Source organism: Mytilus californianus, unplaced genomic scaffold (assembly GCF_021869535.1).
Source record: "Mytilus californianus isolate M0D057914Y unplaced genomic scaffold, xbMytCali1.0.p SCAF_1, whole genome shotgun sequence".
Taxonomy (NCBI): domain Eukaryota; kingdom Metazoa; phylum Mollusca; class Bivalvia; order Mytilida; family Mytilidae; genus Mytilus; species Mytilus californianus.
The window spans coordinates 122,380,416-122,405,558 of NW_026262581.1; the positions used below are offsets into that span (position 1 = coordinate 122,380,416).

General features: G+C 32.6%; 1 protein-coding gene and 1 long non-coding RNA gene across 2 annotated transcripts in view; both read left to right on the plus strand.

Moving 5' to 3' along the window:
* The first annotated feature begins 3,943 nt into the window (after positions 1 to 3,943).
* The window catches only part of LOC127712881 (uncharacterized), a 47,519-nt gene continuing 26,319 nt past the window's right edge, over positions 3,944 to 25,143 (plus strand). Inside the window, exon 1 of the long non-coding RNA XR_007987341.1 lies at positions 3,944 to 4,049. This is a non-coding gene — a long non-coding RNA (uncharacterized LOC127712881). The remainder of the gene's footprint in view (positions 4,050 to 25,143) is intronic.
* LOC127712745 (myelin transcription factor 1-like) overlaps positions 11,322 to 25,143 on the plus strand; it is a 40,141-nt gene continuing 26,319 nt past the window's right edge. Inside the window, exons 1-2 of the mRNA XM_052219356.1 lie at positions 11,322 to 11,438; positions 15,758 to 15,825. Of these exons, the coding sequence (XP_052075316.1) occupies positions 11,420 to 11,438; positions 15,758 to 15,825 (87 nt within the window). The 5' untranslated portion in view covers positions 11,322 to 11,419. The remainder of the gene's footprint in view (positions 11,439 to 15,757; positions 15,826 to 25,143) is intronic.

The window sequence follows — 25,143 nt, forward strand, 5'->3', positions numbered from 1 at the left end:
TATGAATCTCTCTGAATTTATACCACAAGTTTCCATACCACAAAGGGATGGTTAGGATTGACTTTGGGGGGTTATGGCTCAAACCATTTAGGAATTAGGGGCAAAAAAGGGTTCCATGTTAATGGACAATTTAAAAGCAGTGTAAGGGAGGTAATCCAAACACATTTTAAGTACAATGTTGTGTATGTTTGGATTACCTCCCTTACACTGCTTTTAAATTATGTATAAAAAAATTTTGTATTGTCTTGAGGTGATTAGCTGTCAATTTTTTCTTAGAAGTTACTTTTAAAGGTATATTAATTTTAGCAATGATTATGTATGTCATTTTCTATTTTAAGACTTTTATGATGTATTTAAATTGGTAATTATGGTTGGAAACTCCATTGGAAATTTGAAATGAGATTATGACCATATCTTGAGGGAAAGAATTTTTTTTTGGAAAAAAGGGGGGGAGGTGAAAAATGGAATCACAAATTTTAGAAGCATCATGGTCAAGTTATTTCTTGTATAATTTTAACCCCCAGTTTTTGGTGGGGTTCGTGTTGCTTAGTCTTTAGTTTTCTATGTTGTGTCATCTGTTCTATTATTTGTCTGTTTGTCTTTTTACTTTTGGCCATGACGTTGTCAGTTTGTTTTCGATCTATGAGTTTGACTGTCCCTCTGGTATCTTTCGTCCCTCTTTTTCAAGGTATGTGTATCAATAAATTACTCTATTTATAGTAATGTGATAACATCAGAAATTATTATGTTTTTGTATGATGCATGGCAAGTTGTATTGAGCTACTAAAATAATAGCTGATAATTAGGCTAAGAAGTTACAGACAATACTTAATTTATGGGTAAATTCATGAAAATCAAATAAAATGACTTAATTACAATTTTATGTAAACTTGTGATTTTTTTACTCACTTTGAAGAAGTCAAAAAGCGAGACATAGGTATGCTGTTTTCATGCCGGCGGCAGTGGCAGTGCCAAAATGTATTAGTTTGTGATTGGGTCAGTTTATGGGGAACCACTAGTGGTAGGTCAATTATATTTGGTAAGCCGTTGTATTAGAATTGGTATATTTCATTTCCATGGAGATTTTTTGGCCCAACCCCCTCAGTCATAGTCTACTGACTTTGAAACTTTTGCTTAGTTTACATGTATTAGTTTGTGATTAGGTCAGTTTATTGGGAACCACTAGTGGTAAGTCAATGATATTTGGTATGCAGTGGTATTATCATTGGCAAATCTCATTTCCATGGAGATTGTTTTGCCCCTCCCCCTCAGTCATAGTCTGTTGACTTCAAAACTTTTGCTTAGTTTACAAGTATTAGTTTGTGATTAGGTCAGTTTATGGGGAACCACTAGTGGTAGGTCAATGATATTTGGTATGCAGTTGTATTAGCATTGGCACATCTCATTCCATGGAGATTGTTTTGCCCTGTAACTTCAGTCATGGTTCATCGACTTTGAATATTTGCATAACTTACATGTTAAAGTATTGCTATTTTAATTTCAAAATTTGTATTATCAAAATTACAAAAAGGCGAGACATATCTCTGTGATAACAGTTTATTTTTTCAACTTTGCCACATAAGGGGAGATAACTCAGGTAAAGTAACTTTTATAATAGAATGTGTTATTAATTGACCTATTTTATTATGTAGCAAGAAAACGAGTCCGTTGACTCCATTTTTTCTTTTTCTTATCTGAAAGCGATCTCATATTTTATCATAAAATTCTATGGTGTGGTTTTCTTTTTATCACACAAAATTGGGTTTTCCATGCATAATCTATACAAAATCGGACAATTTTGCACAACCTGTAGCGTTAAAAAAAGTCCAGTGACCATAATTTTCATTATATTTTTATAAAAAGCATGATATAAACTACATTTTCACAAATTATTAAAAAAATTCTAGGGATTTTAATTTAGACCCCCATTACCTTAAGCAGCTATTTGCAGTGGTAAGAATAGGTAAGTAAATATTTAAGTGGCCAGTATTAACTCTATCTCATGAATTTTAATTGACCATTTTTATTTGGATACCCAATTTTTATACGACCGCAAAAATTAAAAATTTTTTGGTCGTATATTGGTATGACGTTGGCGTCGTCGTCGTCTGGCGTCGTCCGGCGTCGTCTGAAGACACATTGGTTTTCGCACTCTAACTTTAGTTTAAGTGAATGGATCTCTATGAAATTTTACCATAAGGTTCAATACCACAAAAGGAAGGTTGGGATTGATTTTGGGGGTTATGGTACCAACAGTAAAGGAAAAAGGGGCCAAAAATAAGCATTTTTGTAACTTCCAGACATAACTTGTGTGTTAGTGTATGGATCTCTCCGACATTGTACCACAAGGTTCCATACCACAAAGGGAATGCTAGGATTGATTTTGGGGGTAATTGCCTAAAATTTTTAGGAATTAGGGGCCAAAAAAAGGGGCTAAAAATAAGCATTTTTCTAGTTTCCAGACAATAACTTGTGTTCAAGTATATGGATCTCTCTGAAATTGTACTGCAAGGTACCATACCACAACGGGAAGGCTGGTATTGATTTTGGGGGTAATTGCCTCAAAATTTTAGGAATTAGGGGCCAAAAAGGGGCAAAAAACAAGCCTTTTTCTAGTTTCAGGACAATAACTTGTGTGTTAGTGTATGGATCTTTATGAAACTGTACTACAAGGTTCCATATCACAAAGGGAAAGCTGGGTTTGAGTTTGGGGGTAATTGCCCAAAAACGTTTAGGAATTTGGGGCCAAAAAGGGGCCAAAAAACAAGCATTTTTACAGTTTCCAGACAATAATTTGTGTTCAAGTGTATGGATCTCTCTGAAATTGTACTGCAAGGTACGATACCACAAAGGGAAGGCTGGAATTGAGTTTGGTAGTGATGAATCATAAGGGGGTTAAAAAAATTGGGGGGGGGGGATTTTTTTTTCCTTTTTTCCTTTTTTTTTCTTTAAAATTTTCCATTTTAAGTTGGTTATTTTTTATTTATATATAAAAGCAAATAATAATGATATGGTTTGATTTCATCAAAAATTGAAATATTGGGGTTCTTTGATATGCTGAATTTAACCGTGTATTTAGATTCTTAATTTTTGGTCCCGTTTCCAAATCGGTCTACATTAAGGTCCAAAGTCCAAAATAAAACTTAGTTTGATTTTAACAAAAATTGAATTCTTGGGGTTCTTTGATATGCTGAATCTAACCGTGTATGTATTTAGATTTTAGATATTGGACCATAATAGGTAAATTAAAAATTTTTAAGTACTTTGACCACATTCATTCTGTGTCAGAAACCTATGCTGTGTCAAATATTTAATCACAATCCAAATTCAGAGCTGTATCAAGCTTGAATGTTGTGTCCATACTTGCCAAAACTGTTCAGGGTTCGACCTCTGCGGTCGTATCAAGCTGCGCCCTGCGGAGCATTTTATTCAGATATGTTGCCTGCATCTTCAGTTTATGCATTTGTGGTCTGCACTAAAAGTTATTTTCAGGAAACTATACCTGTTTGTGTTTAAGTATCATGATTTTAAACAATCTTTTCTTAAATTTTCATTGAATATTCAGAAATTATAGAGAAACTAAGGTTCCAACTTCCTAAAGCAAAGTTGACCTTAGATTGATGACCTTAGCGACTGCTTTAAATTTTTTTTTCATATGAATTTCTCACTTATTATAAATATTTGGTATATGTGTTCCTTGCAACATCTACATGTCAGTCAGACCGGTTCATCTGACCTCAACCTCATTTCATGGATCAGTGATCTAGGTTTAAGTTATGTTATTAGGTCCGTTTCTCAGATACTATAAGCGGTAGGTTAACTATATGTGGCAAAAGGAATGATTGTAAGGGGTACATGGCAGACTGGCAGGTTTCATCTGACCTTGAGCTTGATTTTCATGATTCATTGATCAGTTAAGTTTTTATACGACCACAAAAATTTGCGGTCGTATATTGGTATGATGTTGGCGTCGTCGTCTGAAGACACATTGGTTTTCGCACAATAACTTTAGTTTAAGTGAATGGATCTCTATGAAATTTTACCATAAGGTTCAATACCACAAAAGGAAAGTTGGGATTGATTTTGGGGGTTATGGTACCAACAGTTAAGGAATTAGGGGCCAAAAATAAGCATTTTTGTAACTTCCAGACATAACTTGTGTGTTAGTGTATGGATCTCTCTGACATTGTACCACAAGGTTCCATACCACAAAGGGAATGCTAGGATTGATTTTGGGGGTAATTGCCTAAAATTTTTAGGAATTAGGGGCCAAAAAAGGGGCTAAAAATAAGCATTTTTCTAGTTTCCAGACAATAACTTGTGTTCAAGTATATGGATCTCTCTGAAATTGTACTGCAAGGTACCATACCACAACGGGAAGGCTGGGATTGATTTTGGGGGTAATTGCCTCAAAATTTTAGGAATTAGGGGCCAAAAAGGGGCAAAAAACAAGCCTTTTTCTAGTTTCAGGACAATAACTTGTGTGTAAGTGTATGGATCTTTATGAAACTGTACTACAAGGTTCCATATCACAAAGGGAAAGCTGGGTTTGAGTTTGGGGGTAATTGCCCAAAAACGTTTAGGAATTTGGGGCCAAAAAGGGGCCAAAAAACAAGCATTTTTACAGTTTCCAGACAATAATTTGTGTTCAAGTGTATGGATCTCTCTGAAATTGTACTGCAAGGTACGATACCACAAAGGGAAGGCTGGAATTGAGTTTGGTAATGATGAATCATAAGGGGGTTAAAAAAATTGGGGGGGGGATTTTTTTTTCCTTTTTTCCTTTTTTTTTCTTTAAAATTTTCCATTTTAAGTTGGTTATTTTTTATTTATATATAAAAGCAAATAATAATGATATGGTTTGATTTCATCAAAAATTGAAATATTGGGGTTCTTTGATATGCTGAATTTAACCGTGTATTTAGATTCTTAATTTTTGGTCCCGTTTTCAAATCGGTCTACATTAAGGTCCAAAGGGTCCAAAATTAAACTTAGTTTGATTTTAACAAAAATTGAATTCTTGGGGTTCTTTGATATGCTGAATCTAACCGTGTATGTATTTAGATTTTAGATATTGGACCATAATAGGTAAATTAAAAATTTTTAAGTACTTTGACCACATTCATTCTGTGTCAGAAACCTATGCTGTGTCAAATATTTAATCACAATCCAAATTCAGAGCTGTATCAAGCTTGAATGTTGTGTCCATACTAGCCCCAACTGTTCAGGGTTCGACCTCTGCGGTCATATAAAGCTGCGCCCAGCGGAGCATTTTATTGTGTTTTGGTCTGTTTTTCAAGTACTATAAGCATTAGGTCTACTATATTTGGTATATGGAATGACTGTAAGGTGTACATGTCAGTCTATCCGGTATTGTGTCTGACCTTGACCTCATTTTCATGGTTCATTGGTCAATAGAAAGTTTTGTGTTTTGATCTCTTTTTCAAAGACTGATAGCAAAAGGTCAGCTATATTAGTTGTATGGAACAATTGTAAGGTGTACATAGATATAAGAAGATGTGGTATGAGTGCCAATGAGACAACTCTCCATCCAAGTCACAATTTATAAAAGTAAACCATTATAGGTCAAAGTATGGTCTTCAACACGGAGCCTTGGCTCACACCGCACAGCAAGCTATAAAGGGCCCCAAAAATTACTAGTGTAAAACCATTCAAATGGGAAAACCAACGGTCTAATCTAAATAAAAAACGAGAAACGAGAAACACTTATGAACCACATCAACAAACGACAACCACTGAACATCAGATTCCTGACTTAGGACAGGTTTAAACGTTTTAATGGTACCAAACCTTCACCCTTATCTGAAACAATAGTGTAACATCACAACATAGAAAGACACACTATAAAATATCAATGTCTGTTTGGCAGGTATCATCTGATCTTGACCTCATTTTTTCATGGGTCATTGGTCAATGGTAAGTTTTTGTTTTTTGGTCTGTCTTTCAAGTACCATAAGCAATAGGTCAACTTTATTTAGTCTATGGAATAATTGTTATGTGTACATGTCTGTCTTACAGGATTTATCTAACCTTGACCTCATTGTCATGGATCTTTAAAAGTATTAAGTTTATGTGATACTTGTAGTAAAACCTTTATCTTTAAGACTTTCAACATGAAATCAATGCTCTGTAAAGCAGCAAGACATTTTAGCGTGTGCACTCTTGTTTCATTTCTAGATGATTTATCTAATATCAAAATCTGGTCAACATGATGTAGAGTTGACAAATGTCTCTTTTTCCCCAATAGAAAGTGAGGTCAAAAATATCTTCCACACATTTAGTTAGAGTGGGTAAATAAGATATAAAGAGACGCAGCAGTCATAAAAGTCAGCTTTTTGTACAAGCTTTTATTTCTACCAAGGATTTGTATAGTAAATACTATACAAATGATTGATTGATTGATTGATTATTATTTGCTTAACATCCACTGACAATTATTTCTTACATTTTCAGGACAAGAAGCTAATAAGGTAGATTTTGTAAGGTTGGACACCAGGGATGGGCACTTTCTTGGACTGCCACAGGAAAACAATGGCATACTGCTTAGGGGCAGAAACTTTACCATCTTTGATGAGTTATTGCTAGGGTTCTTTTATATGCATAGGGGATAGCACTCTCTCAAGATGGCATGGCTGCATCATATACATCCTCCATAGCCAAATGGACACCCCCTTTGGCAAGGGTTTAACTGCCTATCAGAAGAAGGCCAACGTGACCATATCTCTATACCACAGTCACCTTGGGGTTACCCTTAATTTACATTTTGGACCTTATTGCATTGTGTAAATTGTGTTCTTAGCAACATATACCATCCCTTTTTTAATAACTCTGACCCGAAATGACAAAGAGTGTCCTTCTGAAAAATGTGCGTTTATGTTCAAAGACAATGCAACATGAGAACACAAAGTATCAAGGACAAACCAACATGAAGGAACATTTCAGAGGAGAAACGTTATACAAATAAACGAGTACATGAGATTACCCTTACTGAAAAAATCATGCAGCCTCCTGCAAATAGTTGCTGCAAGTCTGCAGCGAATTTGCTGCAGACTTGCAGCGGACACAGAGTCTGTATTTGCGGCATGTTTTCTGCAAATACGCTGCTGCAAACAATTTACCATGCAAATGAGTGTTTGCTGCAGACCTGCTGCAAACATTTATATGCAAATGAGTGTTTGCTGCAGACCTGCAGCAAACATTTTTATGCAAATTAATCCTTCACCTGCGTGTTTGCTGCTGACCTGTGGCAAGAATTTATATTCAAATTAATCTTTTTCCTGCGTGTTTGCTGCAAACTTGCAGGCACTACATACATATACAATTATAAACCAATGCCATGTTGTGTACACATCACATTTTCTATATTACACAGCAGATTCTGAAAAAGTTAAGTTACATACATATACATACCATTATTCAAATACTTTATCATTTGCAAGACTATCAAAGCATAAGTTAATACCTTTTAAAAACTAATTTAAAGTTTTTTGTTCAAGTACGTGCTCAAATGAATTGCATTCATGAATAGTCTAAAATATAAAAAAAAAAATATTTATTTGAAATTTATTTTGTGCACATATACAGCTGGTTAAAATAATATTGTCACAGAATTCAACTTGACTTACAACATAATATTTAATAAGTTATAATCTCCAAACATACTATCGAGTACTGCATATTTGTTACATGTTTGAAAATGTTTTTCAAACCTTCATGCAGGTATTTGTGGAGGGGATAAATTTCATAAGTCCTATGAAGAATTTGTACTTACAAATAATGTCTTTGAAAACTAACCTTATAGTTTCCAACCTAAAATGCATCCTAGAACACTAATATATAACATGACTCAAACACCATCAACATTTTCAAATTTCAAATCTTTATCTTCAGGAAGTGACCAATAGGCATGCTCAGTCATTTTATGTAATTCTTGCAAACATAATTGTTTCTGCAAACTTGCCGCAAGCCTGCAGCAAAAAGATGCAATGTTTGCAGGAGGTTCGCATCTAGCTGCAAACATCTGCAAACATTGGTATCAAGTTAGTTTAAAATATGTGTCCGATGACTCTTGCTGGTCAACCAACATGGCCGACATTGCTAAAAATAGAACATGGGGGTAAAATGCCAGTTTTGTCTATTACCTTGTCTGTTACCTTGAAAATCGCTATCAACAGAGAAATTCTTACCGGTCGGCAGAAATGTTCAGAATGTTGAGAAATACCTACTGTTCATTTACATCAAAACTCTCAGACGACATCATGTTGGAGATATTGCCCTTAAAGGATGAATTTTACCAATCTTTTATCTTTGTTTTTACCCAGTATTATCTTGAAAATTGTAATAGATAGCGAGAAACAGCAAAATTGATCAGCAAGACAAGATGAGTCAACATGACTGAAATTGTCAGTCGATTCATAAATGGCAATTCATTTTTACCAAATGTGTGTGTCTTTGTATATTATCTTGAAAACTATAATAGATTGATAGACACTTTTTTCTTAAGTCGAAAAAATGAGCAGTTAGACTAGACTTATAGATGATATAGCCCTTAAATTACGATTTTACCCTATTTTGTGTTTTGGGCGAAAACTAGAGTAGAGAGAAACTGTAAACAGAAAAAAAATATCAGCAATACAAGATAAACAAAAAAGAGATTTTTATCATGAACTATATTCTAGTGTAAAATGTTTTAGAGTGTCCATTGTTGAAGATGAATATAGACCTAGGCGAGACAGGCTATTTAGAGCTTCTAGTTTTAGTTATTTTGACATTGACCTTAGACATAGGGACCTCAATGACAATATGGATCTTACTTTCATTAAATGGGATGATATGTCCCAGTAAAGTTGCAACCCATTTGTAGTATTTTTATTTAGCGTTGTGGAAATCTTTTTTGCACAAGTTCTATTTATTTTTAGTAACTACGACTTTGACCTTGGACAAAGTTACATCAAAGTCAATAGGGATCATCTTCTCATAATATGTAATAATATTTATAAGTAAGGTTGTAATCCTGTCAATGTATATTTGTTCCACATATAACAGAAGTTCTCCTGGAAACTTAGTTATAAAAATTAAGCAATACCATAATACCTGTTCCTTTTGGAACAAATATTCTATATCCTTTATATTGTAATCTTTGTTTCAGTGGAAATAATATTACAGAATATTTCTTCCACTTGGAACTTATATTATGGAGGAACTTCTATTTCATGACAATCCCATTTGTTGTATTTGATTTATATTATGGAGGAACTTCTATTTCATGACGATCCTATTTGTTGTATTTGATTTAGTATCTTAAAACCACATTTTGCACAAATTTCGGTCTATTTTCAGTAACTATGACCCTCACCCTGACCTTTGAAACCATATCCAAGTAAGCTTGTAATCCGTTATGAAGTATTTGAGTTAGCATATCCGGAAACGAAACTGACCTGGCGAACTGACGGATTGATTGACTGACCAATGGACGGACGGACATCAGTGGAGCACCAGTGTAGCATTGTAAGCATGTGCTTACAAATAATTTTATAAAAAAAAAATTTCATTAAGAATTTTACTATAATCGTTCACCTTCTCGGGTGGTGACGCCCAGATCCCCTGCCAATAATTTATTTTCCAGTATGCCACTTGACAGGGTAAAAACTGTTCACACTATGCATTCAACTTCTGGTATGATGAACGAAGATGTGGGATATAGCCCTCAATCAGACAGCATCCAAACAATACTAAAACATAAACGTATATATAGGTCACCATATGCATATGGTTTTCAATAAACAATGGCTATGCACATAATGTTTATGTCACGCTTAATCACCCTAAGTCTTGCTAAGCTGTGTATAAATTTGACAGATACTGTTAAAATCTGTCATCAAAACCAGATTGTTTAAACGACAAAAACATTTACTAAAGACAACCAATGATAGTGTCCATAATCGTTCCTGGCTTGGGAACGTCAATAATGTGGTGGTGTTAAAACTCTATTTTCTATATCTAAACCACCCCAATTATACTCTGAGTCTCGATAAACTGTGCAGATATACCAAGACATAGACCTACAAAGTTCAGGTATTGAAACCTTGGTGTATTGTAATGTTTTGTATATATGTTATTGTCGGTTGTAACAGCTTCTTAAGCTAATGTTTATTGTTGATTGTACAGTGAGAGTATTAGGGTAAATGTGTAAAAAATGTGACCGTACATTGTTTATTTCACCAAACTACGCTACTGCACACTACATATTATGCAGTCTAGTGTTTGTCTACATACATTGTTGAAGGCCGTATGGTGACTTATAGGGTTAACTTCTATATAATTTCGTCTCTGGTGGAGATTTGTCTCATTGGAAAGCATCATGTGACCACATCTCCATATTTTAAGACTTAGCTTCTATTTTGCATTCATTTTACCAGAGACATATATACATATATAGAGATTACTCTATCTATATATCACATTATACACATTTATTAACAAGTTAACTCCTAACTATCCTACTGCCTGTCGATACTTTTATTTTGGCATTGCACAAGTCATGTCTTCTTTGACTGCCCATGACATTAAAACGCTAAATCCTTGGGATGTGTTTTAGTTGATTTTAGTCTCTGATGCATGATTTTTTATTATTAATTGTTTTTTGGCTTTTAACTAGCTTCCAGTAACTGCGAGTACTCTCAAATCGTACTGTCGTGTTAATTTGACCTGTTGATACAATTTGTATTGTATTTTTGTTATTTAATGTTTACTTATTCAGTGTTATATCTAGCTCACTGTTTTTAATATAGACCGTTGGTTTTCCTGTTTGAATAGTTTTACACTAGTCATTTTTTGGGCCCTTTATAGCTTGCTGTTCGGTGTGAGCCAAGGCTCCGTGTTGAAGGCCGTACTTTGACCTATAATGGTTTACTTACAAAGTGTGACTTGGATGGAGAGTTGTCTCATTGGCACTCATACCACATCTTCTTATATCCATATATGTCTCGGATTTTAACCTGGGATCAATATGAATTAATTCCCGATTTTACAAAGTATCATCAGAGACATATAATACAATTATCATATAATATATCTCTGGTCTCTGGTATCATGTTACATGAGTGGGTGATCTGTAGTATATGTTAAAATCAAGAGAAAATTAAATTATGATTTAATTTACATAAAGAGATAATATTTCTTTGTGGATATGCTACTAGATTAATAGTGGGCTAACATGTTTAAATTGTTACCGTCGGTTAACACCAACGTATTTTAAATTTGCCGCCAGGAAACTTGATCACAAATGAGTTTGCGTGAACGACATGTTGGATATTATGGGATATACGAGTGTTGTGGCGAAGTGAAATTTGAATATCTTTTTAATGCAAAATCAGTTTTCAAATACACAAACAGACAAATGACGGACTATAGCATAGGTATACATAAGTTACAAAAAAATATTTCTGAAAATCTTAACATGGTTTGCATGAATTTAACTGCAGAATTACCAGAATTGGTGTTTACACATTGTCAACCTATGGTACACATTGTCATCACGGTGTATGTAAGCGTACTTTCATTCCGCCGTGTATTTATTCCGGGTTACTGTTTTTCACTAGAGAATATTGGATGTAAATAGTGTGAAAGCGTCGATCTTGATATTGTTGTTTTGTTTATATTAGACCGGTTTATTGTTTACATAAATAAATGGGTTAAAATTAAAATAAATTTCAAGGAACCAGTTTAATTAATCTGAGTCAATCTAGCAAATAATATTGATGATGACGAGGAGGATATTTTTATAACTCAAAATACTTTATCAAAGATCATGACATTGAACTTGATATAAACCAAATTTTAAGAGCAGATTTGTTCTTACATAAAGCTTCAATTATAGAAGCATCCTTTGATATTGACAAAGAAGATATGATTTTATATCCAAGTCGACCGAAGAGCAAATACACAGAAAAACTTCGGCAATCCAATAAATATAAATATTACAATTAGTGACAATTTAAAAGCATATGATTTTATAGATTTGCATAGAAAAATTATTTAAATCTTATTCTTTAATAAGCATTATTGTGTTATCGTGTGTTCAAAATGAGTACTAATCACTTCATCAATGTATGGATCTAAAGCACTAGTGTAATTAATCCCGGTATAAAATAACTAGTGCAATCATTCTGGTACAAAATCACTAGTGTAATCATTCCTGGTTAAAAAACACTAGTGTTTACATTCCTTGGATGAAAACTCTCCACTTTTTATATAAATCAGCTATGTAAGTTTCAAATACATTAAAAACTATTAAGCCACATTTTATATATATTTCCCCTTCAAAAACCCTGTTTAGAACCTTATAATGACTGGTGGATGTTTTACACTGGACCCGGATAGAAAAACCTAGTGAATTTTTGTTGGTGGATACAAATCACTGGGGATTTTCTTCCTCCGGATAAAGTACACTGGCGGAATCAAACCACTGTTACATGTACACATAGTCATTTTCATATACACATTGTAATAGATCTCCACACACTGAAATTGACAACTACAATATTTGTTTTCGTATACCTTCATTGTATAATGTCTGTAATTCCGAAGTTTTATTCAAGATAAACAAAAACACGGAACATGACGAAGTTGACCTAAAATTTCCCGCCATAGTAAAGTTTTTTTAGAGAGTGCATGGAAGTGCCTTAAAGGTGAATGGCGGGTTTTAAACAAAGTCAGACATTTTTATTAAAGAATATATGTAGCAAATCCACATGCTCAAATTACATCACTGACGCATGTCATGAAATGACCATTTAAACAAATTTAAAGAACAACAAAAAGACAAAATAATTGTCTTTTTTTATGTCAGCAGTGTTGTTAGCAAACCTGGGACTAAAAAATAAATAATATTTACAGTCCCAGGCAACACTAACCATCAGGTTTCTATCATAATGAATATACAGACGCTTATAGTTATTTGTTCATGGCTGTTGGGGGAAAATATGTCCTTGTAACAAAATTCCTTGTTGATAAGAGATAAAAAGGGCATTAGCTACAAATTGGACAAAACATGAAAATATGATTGTTCGATTTTGTTTCAAACATTTATAAAAGCAGAATATAGAAATTATAGTCAAAATAAGCTAAAAAACCCATTGTTGATGTTGGCTTCCAACTCATTTGAATACCATATTCATGCAACCTTTATAACCTTTAGTCAAGATGTTGTGTATGTGTTCTGACAGCTAGTGGTCATGCTTAGTATGTTCAGAGACATGTATACTATGTATTTATATGTCTCTGGTATGTTCATTCATTAAAAAGAAAAGAATGTCAACATTTAAGTGAAACAAGGGAGACACCAGGAAAAACCATTTGTTGACTCATCGCTGCACACAAAATTGTTCTTATACAGGTAAAACGATGATTTACATACATTTTTAACCCATAACATGAAATCAAACAGACCTAGAAAAATCATTATAGGATTGCATGTGCTTGTGTGTCTATTTATATTTCTATTCATGATTATATTGGAGTTATACGACTGTCAGTTGTCAGAGGTTATCATCTATAATTGATAATTAGATGGTATCTAGTCTAAAATATGCATGAAATTAAAGCAAGTCCATGCATTGTTAATTGCTTCTTTTGAACTTTTTGTAATTTCGATGTAGGTTTTAATCACAGGAGCTTGGGTACAAGATTTGGATCATTTTGTTCTTTGTTTGCATTGAATATACAACTTAATATTTTATACATGTACCACAAACTGAACACTACTAAGCTTGTCTTACCTTGTTTTGGATGAAGTTATTCATTTTGAAAATATCCCTTATTTTACTATCCGTACTTTAACACAAGTATGTATTTTATTGTGCAAAAAAGTAAATTAAGAATTTTTAGGGAAAATATTACAATTTTACAAAGTGCATTTGAGTATGTATAAAAGCCTACAACTTTTGGTGAGCAACTTTTCTGGATATATGATATAAAAATAAGAAGATGTGGTATAATTGCCAATGAGACAACTCTCCACAAGAGACCAAATCACACAGAAATTAACAACTATAGGTTACCGTACGGCCTTCAACAATAAGTATAACCTATATCGCATAGTCGGCTATAATTTATTTTCTGGAAAGGATTTTTAATGAGATTGATTGCTGGGAAAATGGTGGTTATCAGAGACATCAATTTTAGCAACATATTCTTTTTCTGGAAATGTTGCTAAATAGTTACTAATATTCCCCTAATCAAATGTGCTTTTTAATATTTTTGCTAGATTAAAAAGTATTAGATTTTTGCACTGCAAATTTATACCACATTGGGCATTTATACCCCAAACAGGTTTTTATAAACCATTTTGGTGACTGATCCAGCGACTTGTTAAAACATCCTGTCAATTTTAGAAAGTTTTTAAGGATACACAGTTATTTTTTTTCTTCTAGTATATATCAAAATAAATAAATAAAAAGAAAGGAATCCACAAAAATGCCACACAAATCAATGTGATTATTGAGATGAAATGCAATTTCTACTTTTAAAACTTCAGCTCAGTACAAATCTATTAGGTTGTAGATTATACATTTGTACTCCAGGACTACGTGAAAGACCTCCTTACTGTCTTATTTAACATGCAGTTACTATAAAACACAAATTGCATGAATTTTCTTTGTGAACATGGTGAATAATTTAATTATGTCTGTATAAAACATGATTACCACACAAGAAAAAAGTTTAAGCTCATGATTTTATGTACCACAAGTATCATGAATCAAGAAAATCAATAAACCTGAATTATTATGAATGAATTTAAAGAAAAAGTACATTGTTTGTAAATAGTTGTTTGGCCAGGGTGAGTTCTTAAGTTGCTTTAAGGGGACATCTGATATAAATTATTTGGTATGCAGTTGTATCAGCATTAGCACATCTCATTTCTACAGATTTTATTTGGCTATGCCCCCTCAATTATGGTTTATTGATAAAAGGTTTGCATAGTTTAGATTTAGTTTGTGATAAGGCCAGTTTAAGGAGCCCTTTAAGCACATTGACTTTGAAAGTTTTTCATAGTTTTCATGTGAAAGTAGTGTGATTTTAATTTCACCATTAGCATTGTTCTTTGAAGTTACATGTAATTCATACATAATGCTTTATTTGTAACATACCATAAACTTTTCCATAGGTTATTAAACCAATGGAAACAATGTCAATCTTTTCACTAAAGCTACCAGACTCTTTGATTTTTTACCATGGTGTTTTTCTAACAGATATGGAATGTATAATGAATGTTATGCAGGCTTTTTTCAAATGTATAATGAATGTGATGTAGGCTTTTTCAAATCCCATGAAAATATTGGTCAGAACACTAAATAATCTGGCAAACATGTTTAGTAGCTAAGATTTCAGGATTCTTAAAATAGGACAATGAAGAGGACTGAAGCCTGATATTGGGTCAAAATTTGGAAAATAGTAGTTTTTAAAGAATGAAGCAAAAAATGAAAAATAAACTGAATTACCAAAATATTTGCCCCTTGCTTCAACTTGCCAAAGACAATTTAGATGTCTCATTAACCTGAAAAACTGGGTCTGCCCCTGAAAATTTTCTGAGACAAAATTTACAATGTAAAGAAATCTGCTATGAAATAATTATATCTTATTAAATTATTAATGATTGTTGATATTAAAACCTAGTAATAGTAACCATTGAAGATTTTTTTCACAAACCTGAGACTGTATTTTGTTCTAATTTCAGGTGTATCACCTGAATTAGGTATTGAAGAGAATCAAGATGGAACTGTTGAGCAAGATTCTGATAACGAGGTATCATATCCAGCTTGTAAAGTTCATCTTGGCCATGGGTGTTCCCTGTTTATCCTTTTAAATCTCCACCCAAATATAGGAAAACGTTCAAAAAATAATGTTTTACCTAGGTGTTAAAGGGGGTTCATGTGGTTGCAAACTTGCAATTAACATACAGTACAAAATTTTGCTTGTTTTGTTTCCTTTAAGAATTTTGGTGAAAAGCATAGTCCACCTCAGAAATGAAGCTTTTATCAGTTCAAACTGAACATTTCCTTATCATTCATATTTGATGAACAAGTATATATATATATAAGGGGTTAAGAAACTGCGTACTGTTGTACTTTGTGTTAGGAGTACCTCATTTTCAACTTGATTTTGCATTGTTTATGAATATGTTTATTGCTTTATTGATATGCAAAGAAAATATTAAACTGGTTATTTCTTCCAAACCTGTGTTTGTTCAGTTTAAACCTTTATACATGAAACAGTTTAAAACATGTATTGGACCATTTACTGATCTCTGATTATTGTAAAACAGATGCTTTTATTTGCACTGGATCTTCTCAGCATTTGCTTCTTTTTCCAAAGAGATCCATGTAGCAACCAGGTAATTGGTTCCACATCCCCTAAATATTATCAACAGCAATATACAGGGAGGATATATGGGGTGGGGGGGGGGGGGGAGGATCTGCTTACCCTTCCAGAGCACCTGGTGGGGTTTGTGTTGTTCAGTTATTAGTTTTCTATGTTTTGTTTTGTATACTTTTATTTTAAGTTTTTTGCCATGCTGCTGTCAGTTTGTTTTCGACTTATGAGTTTGAATGTCCCTTTGGTATCTTTCGTCTCTCTTTTACCAGTTAGTCATGCAATCTGTTGACCTTCACACAGCCTTCTGTGAAAGTCTTTTAAGCCTAAAAAAATGTTTTCCCTTCATGAAAAATGAGGAACAATCAAAACATTCTAACTTATAACATGTATAATGTCTTAAATAATAATGTATAACTAATGTTACTGACATTTATAAAATTTGACAACTGAATTTTCACTCTTTGTCTTGCATCTGACTGAAAGTATGAAAGCTGAACTTTTATTAAGAATTTATTGGTTATAGTTATTATGATCAAGTACCAGAGGGTGTACTGGTAAAAATAATGATTCTTTCCTTTTGACTTCTATTGTTTCCAAACAAGGTTAACTTACTGAAAGATGCCATAAATTTCAAAGGTTACAAACTGTTTAACAAAAATGTATTGCCCTATTTTTAAATGAGCTTGACTAAATAGTTGCATCTCCAGTCCACTAATAATTTGATGAGTGCTAAATTGGTGTCATTTCATTTCTTGACAAAATATTTGGAAACTTTAGGAATATCTGTACCAAACTTGATTAAAAAGGCCTATATGATATGTTTTGTACTCTACTTTGTTATGTTTTTCACTGAAAACCTACCATTGAGATGTATTTTCCGGAATTTGCCGAGTAATGCCGGAATGCCATGCGATAATGTTACAGAAAGGCATTCAATAATAGCCGGAAGCAGTTGATAAATTTTTCATATCAGCCCACTAAGCACCATTTCGAAAAATATGGAATTCACGTAAATTTAATGCTATTATCATACTGTAAAAATTATAAGTTATTTACTTACCGATAAGTATATGATAAATAATAAATACTGCCTTGTTTTATAGTCTTCAAGGATTAAAATGATAATTCAAACATTCACTTTTGAATTGCAGTAATTCCAGATATTGAATTCAAATTGGAAAGGGCTTAGTCAATATATTTATAGAAAAACAGAAGTAAGGGAGAAGGTACATTTTAGGGTCTACTTTGCTTGTAAATTCACATATAAATAAACATTGTATGATGTCTTTTATACCAAACACATTTGTGAATACAGTGCTACCAAAAAGGGGGGGGGGGGGGTGTCAACAAGACAATGTTAGGACATGAGTGGGGCTGGTAATAAGTCTGTAGCTCATATTTTTATTACTGAATAGACAGTGACAATGAATATACCAGGTATACTGTAGATTCATTATTATTTGTGGGATACAAATTTTCATGGATATTTTTATGGATACTAGAACACACCCACGACATCGCGGGGTCGTGACTGAATCAAAGTACCTACGCCTTATTTTTAGCTTGGATTTTAAGTTTTCGTATTGTCATCTAATAATTTTATGCTGATTATAAGGTGCACAGTTTTCTCTGCTTTCAAAATTGTTTATTTGAACCCGTCGACCCAGAACTTGTTAATTATTGGTAGTATTAACTATGTAGAAAACAAAAGGGCCTGGAATGGTGTAAATTTTAATCAACATTGCACCATTGTCCAGATTAGTTATAAATAAAGTTGAATTCTTTGATTCGTTGTGTTAAAGTCATGATGGCTAACAAATTGGAAAGTGCTGACGCCTTATTTTAAGCCTGGATTTTTAGTATTCGTATTGTCATCTGATAAAGTCATGCTCATTATACGGTGCATAGTTTCCCCTGCTTTCAAATTCTTTCTGTTTGAACCCGTCCTGTTAATTTTTTTCTACAACCGGAAACTACTAAGTACATATGGCAATGATTGAATTTAGTATTTAGTAGTGTCAATCCCTATACATTTTTTGTATAATGACAAAGGGGTGTATCATTATGAACCGTGTATATAGCAAACCCCAACTACATCGTCTGGTGGTGTACCTGATAGAGGCGAAACGTACAGATTAGGTAACAGGTGACATATACAATTGGTATCGGTATCGGATTCAGTCCGGAACTTGTTAATTATTGGTAATATTAATTATGTAGAAAACAAAAGATCCTGTAATGGTGTATTTTTTAATCAATACCATTGTCCTATATTAGTTATATAGAAGGTTGAATTCTTTGAATCGTCATTTTTACGTCAGCTAACAAATTGGACCTCGTTATTTTAGTATTATAGATAGTTAACCCATTTCTCTGACGTCAGTCTATTGTTCTTACAGTAGATTATTTTTCAAGAATCCACTGACCACTTCGTTAACTTATTTTATAACTTTAAACTTTTAACTTACGATTTGTTATCCTCTCAAAAAACGAGTGGCATATGAAGGATTCGAACTCGCGCATATTTTCTTCATAATCAGTAGAGTCTTCAGTCTATGCATGATACCACTATACCACGAGTGCTGACATAAATCATTATTTAAATAACACTCTTAAAGTGCACAACTGTCAATACATGTCAATAAACTGTATGTCTGTCTCAGAGATAATTCGCTTTTGTTATCTAATAAAATATGTATACTATGTCTGGATTTGTTCATGTTCTTTCAAATTTATTTAAATTGTTTTATTTTGGGCGTTATTTTTTAAGGAAGATTATGTTCTACATTTGAACGTTCTTGCTTATAGTTATAATAGCAGTATGGAAATATCTTAAAAAAGAGTTTATCCACGATGTCAGGTTTGAACATTGGTCGATTTTCAACATCGTTATAATGAACCGATGGGTCTTGATACGATTGTGGCTATTACACACTAGTTCTAAACACTAGAGAATCATTGAATTGTATATATTAGTGCAATTCCTTGATAAAATAAACATTTATATGCCCATTACACTTGTCACTTTTAACGTACAAGGACTTTTCCTTTTCATCATAGCAAATACTTACTTATGGTTTTAGTCTTATAATGATATCGTACTATCAATAATTTGTTCTTTGTTTGATTATAAATGGTCCAAATATACATCACGTCAACATTGAACGGACTCTAATTTGAATAAAGTGTGATATATAAGCTACGACCGTTAAACTACTTCTTTGATTATAAAACCAGAAACAAAATCATCGCCTTTAAATGAAAATGAAGTATATAATACCTCTAAGATTAAAACAATATTTTTGTCGAGAAAAAAATTACAATGAAAAAATTTCAATTCGGGTACAAGGTTTGAACTTGGCACTGTTAATGTCACAGTTATGTTTTTCGGTACCAACGACTGGACGATCACGGCTATGAACAGCTTGAATGTAAAAGTAAAAAATTGACATACTTATACATTGTACATCCGTAGCAAGAGCAATTCTGCTGGAGATTCAGAATGCGTACCACAGATAATACTAGTTTATTGACTGGTTTACGATGGATGCCAAATGTAATAACGTTAAAAATAATCTAAACTTAATGAAAGGGAAACAGTTTAAACAAAATTCATGTATAATTGTTCAAAAAAGACCTTAAGCAATTATTTTATTTATTTCGGAAAGCATCATTAACTGGAGCATCATGAAATTGTAGTATTATGGCAACTATGCTAAATATATGTATTTGACTTAGTACGGTTAAATTGTAGACAATCCTTAATCACTGTAAACAATGGTAAATTGCTAAATACTATATTATGTAAATTTCAAAGGTTTCTAAATTTTGGTAATTACAATTTTTTAACTATTCAAAAAAAGATAAATAAATTCTGTATATTTATATATGTCTTTTTGAATAAATCATAAATACCAAAATCTATATAATTTAAATACTTTGTAATGATAAAGCATTAAATGAAATATAAATATACAAGTATGAAATCTGGTTATAAAAAGGGGAGCTAACAACCCATTTAAGTTATATTAAACTTATGTTAGATCAAATATAGACGTGAACCGTGTGGATATAATCATTTCCAGCTATTATAGAATAAAAAAGATAAAATACGAAATTATTTTTATGAAATTCCGTTGATTCATTGTCAAAACATAAAACAGAGAGTCGTTTTACTAGAAATGGGTTAAGCTAGAGAATTGATAAGAAGAAGTGGATTCGGAAACGATAATCAACTTGCGACTAAAGTCGCTCGTTGATTATCGTTTACGAATCCACTACTTCTTATCAATTCTCTACTACGTAAACCACTAAATTAAGTGTTCAACAAGTACACATTTCTAAAGACTTTTATACAGACCATGGGGACTAACTGTGCACCACTTATTGCGGACCTGTTTGTGTATTGTTATGAGTTACAATTTATGACTAAAATCAGCAAAGACCCATCGAAACAACATCTGATTCAAAAATTTAATAACACTTTTAGATATTTAGATGATATATTGGCTCTCAATAATGACGACTTCAGTATGTACACTAAAGAGATTTATCCTGCCGAACTGACTTTAAATAAAGCTAATACTAACAATGAACACTGCCCTTTCCTGTATCTTGATATCTTTATCTTTAACGGGAAGCTTAATACCAAAATTTATGATAAAAGAGATGATTTTTCATTTCCTATTGTAAATTATCCATTTTTAGATGGTGACGTTCCCTAGTCACCATCTTATGGTGTTTATATATCTCAACTTGTTCGATTCTCTCATGTATGTAACAACGTATTTGATTTCAACAAAAGAAATCTCTGTATTACTGAAAAATTATTACACCAGGGTTTTGGATATCACAAACTAGTCAAAACATTTACTAAATTTTATCATCGGTACAAGGACATCAATTGTAAATATAAATCAACATGCAGACATCTTATACGTTCAGGTATTTCACATCCAATATTTTATGGTAATATTCTTTACAAAGCACAAAAATGTCGGCATTCGCCTCTAAAGCTAACCAAACCTTTAAACAGACTTATTCGGAAAGGATATAGTTACGATACTGTTGTCAAGTCATTAAGGATTGCATATTTTGGTATTAATATTGATTCACTCATAGGGTCTTTGCATCAGAAATAAACACATTTATTCTAAAACCAGTTGTTGGCATGATACGGGTTATGTTCTTCTCATATATTTTAAGATGGTATGATACTAAAACCCTAACGGGAGGGATTGTACTTGATTTTCATATGATGAAGACATAATCTTTCAATCAGTTTAATTGAGGTCTGGAGCTGGCATGTCAGTAACTGCTAGTAGTCCTTTGTTCATTTATGTATCATTGTCATTTTGCTTAGTTTCTTTTGTTACCTATTCTGACATCAGACTCAGACTTCTTTTAAACTGAGTTTTACTGTGCGTATTGCTATGTGTTTCTTTATTCTACATTAGCTAGAGGTATAGGGGGAGGGTTGAGATCTCACAAAACATGTTTAACCTCGCCGCATTTTTGCGCCTGTCCCAAGTCAGGAGCCTCTGGCCTTTGTTAGTCTAGTATGTTTTTTAATTTTAGTTCATTTATATGTTTTGGAGTTTAGTGTGACGTCCATTTTCACTGAACTAGCACACAATTTTATTTAGGGGCCAGCTGAGGACCACCTCCGGGTGCAGGATTTTCTCGCTGCATTGAAGACCCATTGGTGGCCTTCGGCTGTTGTCTGCTCTTTGGTCGGGTTGTTGTCTCTTTGACATATTCCCCATTTCCATTCTCAATTTTATTTTAGCATGTTTAGACTTTGGCAAAGTTCCATGAAATTGTATGTTTTCTTCAATTCATGAAATTTGGTATCCATGATAATAAATGAGTCCACAGTATTCTAAACTAAAATGTAAATGTGTTTTTTGAGCATATATATTCAACCCTTGATTCTTCAAACCAAAAACAGTTTGAAATACATGAAATTTTCAGGCTAAATTTACCTCAAGTCGTACCTTCTCATTTTGTAAATGACCAATGGATTGTCTTATCATTATGATCAAATACACTGAAGATACTGGACTTAACTGTTGTTGTAATATTCATGATACAGAAATAATGAAAATGACAATAAACGTTGATATAAAAGACTAAAAACCTAGAAGTAGGTTAAGAATCATGCACATTGATGATATATAATTTCCTAACTTTTCATTGTCTTATGTTTGGGGTTTCTTAATATAAAAATGTTTCCAAGTAAGAGAGGAAATTGCTTTTAACTTCAATAGGAGAGTTTTAAGGAATATAGTAATGTTTTCAGCAAAGTCATGATCCAGATAATAATAACCAGGGAAGTATTTATGTGAGGTCTCAATTAGTTCTAGAGTTTCCACAACAAGCTATTGATTTTTCTTTCCAACTTTCAAACAAGACAGTAAAATCAATATCACATACTGCCATGTTGATGAAGAAAATCAAAGTTTCTTATGAGGAAAACACAAGTTTTGTGTGCAAGTAGTGAAAAAATTCAATTATAGTCTAAATTTGATTTTAAGGCTAGAAAAGCCCCAAAAAAAGAAATCTTCATGGTCTGTATAAAAATGTGTGAAGATGAATACATGTAACATGTTTAATATAGTTCTTTTAAGAATTAGGTATCTCTAAGCATTGACAATAAATGAGATTTTGTAAAAATGATATTGTTTATGAAATATAATCAAATAAAAGGATATGTATCATGTGTATGGTTGGCATCAGTTAGACAGACACCCAACAGCACATATATTAAACCCAAATGTTATGTATGCACTTACATAATCAACAGCATTATGAGACAGACACCCAACAGCAAAACCAAATGTAATGCAATGAGACAGACACCCAACAACACATTTAATCATAATATAATGCAGTTGGGCAGACACCAAACAACACATATAAGCATAATGTAATGCAATTGGACAGACACCAAACAGCACATATTAACCAATTGTAATATCATGAGACAGAGTTGATAAATACCAACTTTCAATTGTTGTTAGCTTGAACTTAAACTAAAGTTTATGCTGCCTGGCCTGTGCTTAGGAAGATTTTGTTAAGCTTTTGGGGATGCATAGATACTCTGCCAATTCTAGTGTGATATTTATTACTGGTAGTTAAATTTAATACTTCTTAATAAGAGATTTCTGTGTTTTCTTCAAGTTTTAGAAGCCCTGTAATAGCTATTTAGGGATCTTTATGTTTTGTCCTTCCCAGCATACCTTTTCATTCCAGTCCAAATTATTAATTCATGGTCAATATAAAAATAAGAAGATGTGGTAAGATTGCCAATGAGACAACTTTTGACCAGTGACCAAATAACAGAGAAGTTCTGTCCACTTTGCAGAAGCTTCTATAAAATTGAGTTATTGTATTATTTGTACTTGATATAAAAATATTCTGAGATTCTATTTCTTTGATTTTTTTTCTGTTTTTATGAGGAATAGGTATGCTTATATAAAACATATCACCTTTATTGCGCTCTTGGGCTTTATTGCCACCCATTCGGATTCATGAATACTTTGGTATTTGCATAACTTGGTAAGTTGGGTTGGATAACAGAAATTCTGATCCAATCCTCTTCACAAGCTTTAGGGCTAATAGATACTTTTCAATATAACTTAATTTTAGTTGGAGTAATTTCCCTGGGCTGCCATGTTGGTGGGCAAACTGGTCAGATAAATGTTCCTTTTCTAGATTGTAGTGATGAATTATACATGGCTGAAATGAAGACTGTTTAGTGAACTATGTTTTTTTTTAAATCTAGCAGTCAGTATAACAAGTTGGATTTGGTTATTTTCAGAAGGAATTTGTATACAGTCTACAGTATTGCAGCACAGGGAACTTAATCTTACTCAAATTTCATCTGAAAACTTTCTATACTAACAGCTCTAAATTATTTAAGATTTTTAAAAAGATCTATCTGTGTAAGTACGTAAGTAATACAAAATGACCAATATATATAAACTGCTTTAGGAAATTGTTGAGATTTCAGATCTAAGGTATTGGAAAGTGTTTGAACCTGAATGTATTGAAAGCATATTTAAAGGTAAATTTTTCCCAAGTTTGTTTTAAATTCTGTGCCTAGTTTATAAGCAGGTGCAATTTTTGGTTGGATTATGTTTTTGCTTTTTGTTTGTTTGTTTGCTTCTTTATTTATTTTTTTATCAGGGGGTGGGGATGAGGTTGAGAAAAGGGGGTGTTAATTTGCTATATTATAAAGGGTAGAAATTGCTTGGAGTAGGTTATGCATTAGTAAATGTTTACAAGATGCAAACCAACAAAAGTTAAGCAAAATAGACAAATTTGAGGATCTTAAAATTTGCATACAGGTATTTTTTTTGGAAGATTTTTTTTAGGGGGGGGGGGGGGTAACAGGAAGCTTATCATTTCTTGTGTACAGTGTTTTCAAAGGTCAACTGTTCATCACCAACTATATAATTATGATTAAGTTATCCTTTTACATTTAAAGGATGTTTGGTCTTTCATTTTAAGAAAAAGAAAAAAAAGAGTTTTTGTTGCAGATGGAAAGTTAAAAGTTTAATTTTTGAATGTTTTACAAATTTAATTTTTAGGTGAAAAAATTATACTTTGATAGAATTTGAAACTGAATGGAATGGAAATTTGTTTTTTATATGAACTTGAGGCTTTTGTTTATTAACTGAATCCCAAAAAAGTTATAACATTCAAAACAAAAATGAAAAAAAACAAGAAAAAGCAGAAAAATGC